General features: G+C 32.6%; 1 protein-coding gene across 1 annotated transcript; it reads right to left on the bottom strand.

The window, feature by feature from the left end:
* Positions 1 to 3341: 3341 nt before the first annotated feature.
* On the bottom strand, positions 3342 to 6934 carry LOC149560698 (disease resistance protein ADR1-like). Its single transcript, XM_089823650.1, has 5 exons — positions 6619 to 6934; positions 6096 to 6508; positions 5075 to 5433; positions 4782 to 4993; positions 3342 to 4376 (listed from the first exon to the last, which is right to left on the bottom strand). The coding sequence occupies exons 1-5, from the start codon at positions 6836 to 6838 to the stop codon at positions 3559 to 3561; spliced, it is 2022 nt and encodes a 673-aa protein (XP_089679776.1). The 5' UTR covers positions 6839 to 6934; the 3' UTR covers positions 3342 to 3558.
* Between the last annotated feature and the right edge of the window lie 1415 nt (positions 6935 to 8349).

Genomic DNA, 8349 nt, shown 5'->3' with positions numbered 1-8349 from the left:
TTAGGGAAAAATCACCCAAGATTAAGAAGCTCAAGAACTTGCACAATATGGACCAATAAAGTATGATCAAAATAACAATATGAAATTGAATTGATGTACATACACACTAGGGTATTTGAATATAAAGGCCTCTAGAATGACTAGGAGTCAACAAAATGATAAGACTTGCAACTAAGTGCATGTCCACCAAGAGTGGATTATCCTCCATTGAGCACAAAAGTTAGTGCAATGATGAGAGGATAAGCTTAACATAGGTGTATCTCGTAAAGAGATGATGTAGACACCTTGTGCTTAATTAGAGTGTGAACAACTATGTTGTCTACATGACAACTCAAATAAATATGCAAACTCATGTGTTGCCAACAAAACAACTCATATGAGTACGTGTACTCCAAGGTGTCTACTTAATAAATAATAAAATAATGCATTAGCCTAAGTAAGCTTAGGTAAAGTGTAATAATAATTAATTATTTACACTAACAATGATCTTGTTCTAGGAATTTCTAGATTTCATGTTTGTAAAAGTGGATATTAATGTAGATATAATCTAGATATAAATTTAAAATTTTGAAGATAATTATGGACGATCTACTAAAAGGTTGATACATATCAACATATAATGATGAGAGCACAATGAGACCTACACATCTAAATGAGGCTATTAAATATGATATTTTCAATAAGTTGAAGGATTTAATCATATGTTTCCTTACAAAACTTTAATCAATTTCCATGAATTTTATTTCTTAAAGAGTCTATGGAATCACCTTTCTAATATACATTTTATCAAGTGAAATTTATTTAGTATATATTGTTTTACTCCTTGAGAATGGAGGAGGGTGGAAAATTTGCATATCATTTAGAAGAATTTTATATGATTATAAGAACAAGACCACGTGTTAAATTAATTGTGAGGGGTTCTTCATACATAAGTTTAGATTACATGAAATAGAAAAGAAATTAAGAAGAGAAGAGAGATATGGTTTTTATGTATTAAAACAAACTTAAATAAGGATTGTAAAAACTTCATTAATACTTTTCTGATCCCTAAAAATAATTCTACCCTTGGCCATGGTATAAGAAACCTCAACTATAGTCTCTTCCGAAATTATTACCTCAATATAAAATTTGTTAGGACCTTCTCACTGCTCAACAAATTTTATTGTAGGTTGAAAGTTGAAATCAAGTATTTTCTTAATATAATGATAGATGCCTCTTAAATGCAGTTCACTTTAAAATTTTGTATTCTCTTATGATTTTTTATAGAAAACAAGCTCCACATCTTGACATTGATTCATTCTATTCTATGTTATATTTAATATAGTAGGTAATTTTGATAATATACATTTTTAAATATTTTTTTTTAATGAATAATCAAACATTTTACAGCACATGAACTTTAAATTATTTTTTTCAATCATGTTTTGCAAATGTTAGTTATATTTTTGGTAACAATTTACTCTCACTTTTGAAACAATCCAAACCACTCCTTTTTATGATATTATGATAAGATATATAAGATCTATTGAAATTTAATGTAAAAAATAGTTGCCATATCTTACTAGAACTATTTAGAGCTTACCAAACTTTGTAGTAGAATAATTCTCGTTAAGGGTAACAAATAACTTTTTTTTCACATTTTACCCATCTTATCAGAGTCATTTAGCTAAAGTGATGCTCATTGATCTTGATGTTATTCTTAAAGTCCCATTTGTGGACTTTTCAAAACCTTTAGAAACACATAACAAAAATTTGATTTTCTTCATTAAAATGACTCTTGTATTCAGATGTACATTTTATTTATCATATTAACAATATGTTAATTTATAAATACCTTGAGCTTGAATTGTATTGCTCATTCTTATTTAAAACCAAACTTATATGTAATTCTCACTAAAGGAATATTTAGTAGAAATAAAGGAAATGAAAATACCTCTATATTATGTCCAAAAAGGGTCAAAACAACATGCTTAAACCATTTACTCTATAGAGAATTACTTGTAAGATTCATAATTATAATAAACATCACATGACATTTACGCAAGTTTGTAACCCATGGATAATAGGAATTTCATAAATCCTTGTGCTCTATTACTCCTAATGGTTGACATTTAAAATACACAATAATATGGAAGCATTAAGAAATAATATGCATTGGATGATTTTTCATCTCAAATTTGGGCCCCACAGTAGAAGATCATGTATTTAATCTTTTTAAAACTACAACCAATAACTAGATTCATCTCAATAAATACATGTAAATAAATAATTAAAAAAATATTCCTCATGACCTTCAACATCTAAGTATACATTGCAACACTTATGAAGAGAAATGAAAATGGATTAGAAAAGTATATTTCATCTCATCCTAACAAATAAATTGTGGCATTCAACTAATTATGTTGAGTATAGGTAATGAAGTTGGTAGACTCTTAGAGCTATACTGGGTCATTTATAATGCTATCATGAATGATCAATGAGATTGACTAGTGTGATGTTATAAGATATAATTATATAATAATATGATCCTGAGTAATTAGTTCCTATATTCAATAAAATCTATTATGAGTGGGAAGATAAAGGGAAGTATCACTAGTACATAATTTACACTATTGCATCTAATGCATACTTGTGATATTGTATCTAAGAAAGTAAAAATTTCTAATAAGTGCTTATTTTTATCAAATAGAATGTACAAGTAATAAAGAAAGTTTTAGTGGTTCTAAACTTATTCTAAATTTCACTATCTCTAGAATTGGTCTGCATCAATTTTAGATGGTTTCTCCACTACCTATGCTCCTACACAAGCAATGTGGTTCCCTTGGCCATCTCAAATATAACTAGATTAACAAAAAGTTAAATTGGCCCTTTACATTTGAAGAAGCATATGACTCAAACTACTAACAATAATTTAATAATCAGTAGGATGATAAAAAATAAATAATATAAGACTTCTGTCACTTTACATTACTAAGTCTAATAAATATTTTGATTTACCATCCTCTTTAAAAATTGTTTATTAGATAGTCCATTTTAATTTCATAATACAAAAGCTCAACTAATGTACAATCAAGATAGCATAAATATAGAGAATGTTAATAAATTGGCATTTTCTCTATCCATTAATCTTCTGTATTCAATTACAACTCACTCGTGGTTCCCTTTGATTTATATTTATTACATCGATCACATTTCACAACCCGTCCAATCAGATGGCTATGCTTATTAGTTAAAGAAGCTACGCTTTCTAGTTTTTTTAATAACGCAACTAGCGTTGAAAATTTCGTTCTTTTCTTGTGCCATGTTAAATGTTCCTCATCAAAAGGTATTGAATACCAAACTTGTACCATATCAATATTGATTTATATTTATTTACATCAATATACATAATGTTTCTAATATCTGTAGACAGTCTACTCCTGACATTATATAAAACACAAATTCTTTTGGATGCACAATCCTTAGTAGACGAGGAAAAATCGCTATATCTGTAGGCTCAAATATGGAGGAGCTTTTATTTAACTTAATTTGTCATGTTGATTCGAGGTATGATTGAAATCAATCGTCAAGCCAATCTAGACTGAACTGTGCTTCCGCAGTTGCAACTATAAGCTCTGGAATCGAAATGTTCTTGGCACGCAACCACTGCTTCTCAATCTTCTCATCACAAATAACTAGCCTGAGGGAAGTCAGTTCACAAATAGATCTTGGCAACCTCTTCAAACGGGAACACTCTCTCATATCAATCTCAGTCAACTTCTTTAGTTTCCCTATTTCGTCCGGAATTTCTCTGAGCCCCTCACAGAATGAGATGTCAAGACATTCTAGTAGCAGAAGATTTCCAATTGATGATGGGAGTTCCTTTAGGCCTGGTAAAGCTGATAGCCTTAGCATTCTAACAGCACTCATATTTCCAAGGTCATCAGGAAAATTATTAACAAGGTGGCAGTTGCTAATAGACCACATCTTAACGCAAGGCATATCAAAGAAACTAAGAGGCACCTCCTCCAAGGTGCTAGAGTGATCAATGTTAAAATCCTGCAACTTGGTGATGTTGAATGAGGATGCCTGTTCAAATCCTTCACATAAGCTTACAGAAAGCTTCTCGAAGTGTTGTAGTTGTTTCCTTTGTGCTTGAATAGTAGGTGAAATCAACCTCTCAAAGCGTACACTCTTGAGTTGAGTTAGTGACGATAAAACATCCAGACCTTTTACAGTTGCCCTCTTTGTGCCATAATTTAATACCATCAGAAATTTTAGATTTTTCATGGACGTCAGAAATGGGGGAAGAGAGTATTCACTTGAAGTAAATAGTAACAATAGAGCCTCTGTTTCAGGTAAGTTCATCTCAATCCACTGATTTTGTTCCATAGGGCCTACATGAATAAATGATAAAAGAAATATGACTAAATCACTGCATATGTTGGTTAATCATAAACTCTTGAAATTTAATCTAGAAAAAAATAGAAACTAGAAACAAGTTTATAACATTACATTCTGATTGTAAACATTAGTATCTTATAGCTCTGCTAACCAAAAATTACGAAAAATGCGCTAATACATCCAAATCTTTTGAAAAGTATTGGTAGCATGTTTACTGTACACCATACAAAATTGACTAGGATATAATTCCATATCAGTAAACACTATAGTTTCATGTGAGAAAGAAATAGTTTAATACATTTGAGGAATTAGTTGCCGAGAGAAATGATGATATTTTGAAAAGATTAGCAAAAAGGGTTGGAAATAAAATAATAAAGAGATTCCTTTGATCAACATACCTGTGTGAATGGAGAGCACCTGAACATTACATGCAGTATGATTAAGCAATTCCCATTTTTCTTGCAAATTATGTTTCATTTTGTCCATGGAAAATCTCTTCTTGTTGCCTAGACCATCTTGGCATGCCAAATAAAGGGCCAATTCATGCATTACATTATGCTGAGAAACGTACATGTGAGATGAATTCTCATGGGAGATTGCTGTTCCACTCCTGATAAGTGTGCTTCACATTAGCTTATAATTCAAACATGAATAAAGAGAAAACTAAACATGGGAAAGGAAAGACAAATACCTTGGATTGCCTGCAGTCAAATTTAACAGGTTTCTGCTTGCAAGGTCCTTTAAGATGGAAAAAGCATTATGTCGCTCTAGCTTTCTAACATAAACCCATATGTCCAATAATACATCAGCACATATTTTTTGGTCCTCAGGAAATAAAATTAAGTCTAGGAAGCATTCCTTGTTTACATCATCTAAGGAATTGATACTAAGCTCCAACAATCGAATAAGCCCGTTTTCGTGATAATCTGATATGCATTCTCCTTTAGAAATCTTGTCCTTTGCCCTCTCCCAAATCTCACGTGGTTGTCCATACAGACAGCTTCCGATCACCTTTAGAGCAAGTGGTAGGCCGCCACATTTCGCTAGCAACTGTTAATTGAAGAAAGGTCAAGATAATTTATTAAAAAACAAACCAGTTGATTGGAATGGAAAATTCTTTCATGTCATGTAGGGAATATAATGGGAGAACACCTAATTTCAATTCAGAAATTTTTAGAATTCTATTAATTGTTCGATACGATATTTAAAGTCTTGAATGTAATATAAGCCATTATTGTAAGGAAGCCTATTCAGATCCAATGTTCTCTAAGATCCTATTATTATTATTTTAATATAAATTCTATCTAATTAATTAGTACTTGGAAGAAAATATATTTCAAATTGCTAATATATTATGCACAATTAACTAATTCAATCTTCAACAGTTGTTATATGTCAATAAAATCGTCTTTTCCACTAAACGTCCATTCTGAATTCAACAACCGAAAGTGTCCTATGATTTTAGATATATCAGAATCTTCAACCATTTTCTTTTCAAATGCTTTTCCTGTTTCAATCGATGCTTCTAGCACTACAATTAGAAAAGGGTTGTATCCACTATCTATTCCGAGTGACATATCAAGTACCATATATTCCGAAAGGATATTGATAATATTGGACAATAATTATAAGGAGTGCATTTCGGAGAAAAAGAAAGCTATGTGAATCGTCTAAAACACTCTAGAATAATTAAAGGAAAGAAATTATTATACCTCCTCCACTAAGTCTGCATTTACAGTAGTCCTAGGAATTGATGGCTGTCCAAATGCCCAGAAACAGAAAAGTGACAGCGCATCCTCTTGGCACAATAATGGGAATTGATAAAGTCGGGTATTTGGACTTATGGGAATAGTGGAATTATCTCTGGTTGCTACAACAGTTTTGTATTGCGGTCCTTCAAATAGTAGACTTTGCAAATTATCTTTGGACCACACATCGTCCAAAATAACCAGAGTTGGTTCCGACTGAATCAAAATCAATCGTAGAACTTTCATGCGTGCATCGTTGATATTATGAAATCCTTGGCTCTTCTTTCCGGCAATCTTCTCCCACATAGTCTCTAAAATCCCCATCAGGTTTGGGGACTGCGAGACGGTGACGTAAATCACATTGCCGCAGAAGTATTCTGATATGCATGAAAACACAAACTTGTTTTAGGTTAAGTAGTATCATACCATGCAATTACACCAATGGGTGTAATAAAATATAAATGAGAGCACCGTAATAGATATTTACCTCTGACTTGAGGATCATTGCAGAGAGCCAGAGCAAGAGTAGTTTTTCCACCGCCTGCCATGCATTGCAACCCAACAACTGACACACTGCTCTTGAACAACAGTCCCTTCAAATCTCTAACACATTTGTCCAGCCCCACATAAAACTGTGATATTCCGGAAACACCATATGCGGAATCGTCTGCCGTTACAGAACTATCGATGAAATTATTCAAAGCCATTTGTTGAACTTCTTTCAAACAGTTAATTTCTACTGCAATCTGAAACTTGAAGCCTAGTGTTATACAACTTTACACACCTTACAACTTTTCTTGTCTTTCGAACCTATAAGACTTGATCGTTTTTATAGAAGTGTTAGACACGTCATAACTTATTCTTGTTGGCTTCCATGAACTTCCAAGTAAAAACAGATTGAGGATACGAGATTTTGTTAGAGAATCGGATGTCTGGAACATTCTTTATTAGCAAGTGAGTTCGAAGAACACTCGTAATGAGTATTTACAAAATATATAATGGGAATTTTATCGTCGTATGGAATACTCCAAGACCTAGCGTGACCTAACTTAATTAATGAAATCCTCTTCTTTTTGCGTCGTGAGTTCTCGGTACAAGGATGCTCCTTTCGGTGTAAGCAGAGAAAAGAAAATAGTTTGGTAAGTGGTTCATCGTTTAGCGAGTTTGTTCCAATGTTGGTCAATATGTGTTCAACTTTGGTGAGTTTATTTGGTCAATTTTCGCAATACGTGGACCATAAAATGGCGTGTAAATTGGTCAAATACATAGAGTGAAAGTGTTGGTTTTAAATTTGATGAGTTTCTTGTGTCAAAGTTTTACTCAAACGTATTAATAATAATTTTCTTATAAAATTTGGTGTGAGTTTGTCTAGACAATGGAAATCAATATGTGGATTTTCGGTGGGATATCTTACACTTAATTTAAAATTAGCTTATATATATTTATATATATAATATGTCGAGAGTAATCCTTCTCAAGGTACCTATTTTTCATCAAATCTTAAGGTTACATATTAATTAAATATTAAAGTTACATATTCACAAAAAGGGTCGAGGGATAAAGTATCACTTCATGAGAGTTCACATAGAAGAGACAAAATCAAACAATTATTCATAAAAAAACATATAAACTATCATCAAGTAGCTAAAGTAGTGTGAGTAGAGGGAGGTGGATCTTGTCAATCATTAAAACCCCATACATTAGTTGACTTGAAGAGTTGCTCAGAAGGAGCCCACCCATCATCAACACAAACATCTTTCTCTTTCCCTTCCCTATTTGCCCATAAGGAAAAAACATCAAGTCCAGGTAGGGGAATGACCATTTGGGATCTATACTAGAGAAAGGCCTGTACACAAGCAATAGGAGTAGCAACCAGGCACCAACTAGAGTCCTACGATGGAGAGGTATAGTGGAGTGGTAAACATCCAAACCATCACTAGGAGAGCAAGTGGGAGCCTGGTAACATGACATCTCCAAGCGGTAGCTCAAGGATCTATGACATTGGTGGTGGCCATGGTGTGGGTTTTGATCTGCTAAAGTGGGAACTAGTAGTAGTTGGGTGACAATATTAGGCACATTGCCCTAGTGATTAAGGAGCTCCTATAGGTGGACCACCTCAAGGGACACCTTGCTAGCTTGAACTGGAATTTGCATTATCACATTTTTACACATTAAAGCTTTTGTGTACATAGATTTATTTATATCAAGAAAGATGTTT

This window comes from Cupressus sempervirens, chromosome 4, assembly GCF_028749045.1.
Source record: "Cupressus sempervirens isolate cs-2001-9-10 chromosome 4, ASM2874904v1, whole genome shotgun sequence".
Taxonomy (NCBI): domain Eukaryota; kingdom Viridiplantae; phylum Streptophyta; class Pinopsida; order Cupressales; family Cupressaceae; genus Cupressus; species Cupressus sempervirens.
This window is presented reverse-complemented; position numbering and strand designations above follow the sequence as displayed.

What these genes read in the sequence shown, in the direction of transcription:
- LOC149560698 (XM_089823650.1), bottom strand. Translation starts at nt 6,838, where the DNA reads ATGGCTTTGAATAATTTCATCGATAGTTCTGTAACGGCAGACGATTCC. An exon ending in ATGCAGACTTAGTGGAGGAG is followed by an intron (nt 5,434 to 6,095) that starts GTATAATAATTT and finishes TTCAATTAACAG; the next exon opens with TTGCTAGCGAAATGTGGCGG. An exon ending in TTGACTGCAGGCAATCCAAG is followed by an intron (nt 4,994 to 5,074) that starts GTATTTGTCTTT and finishes CACACTTATCAG; the next exon opens with GAGTGGAACAGCAATCTCCC.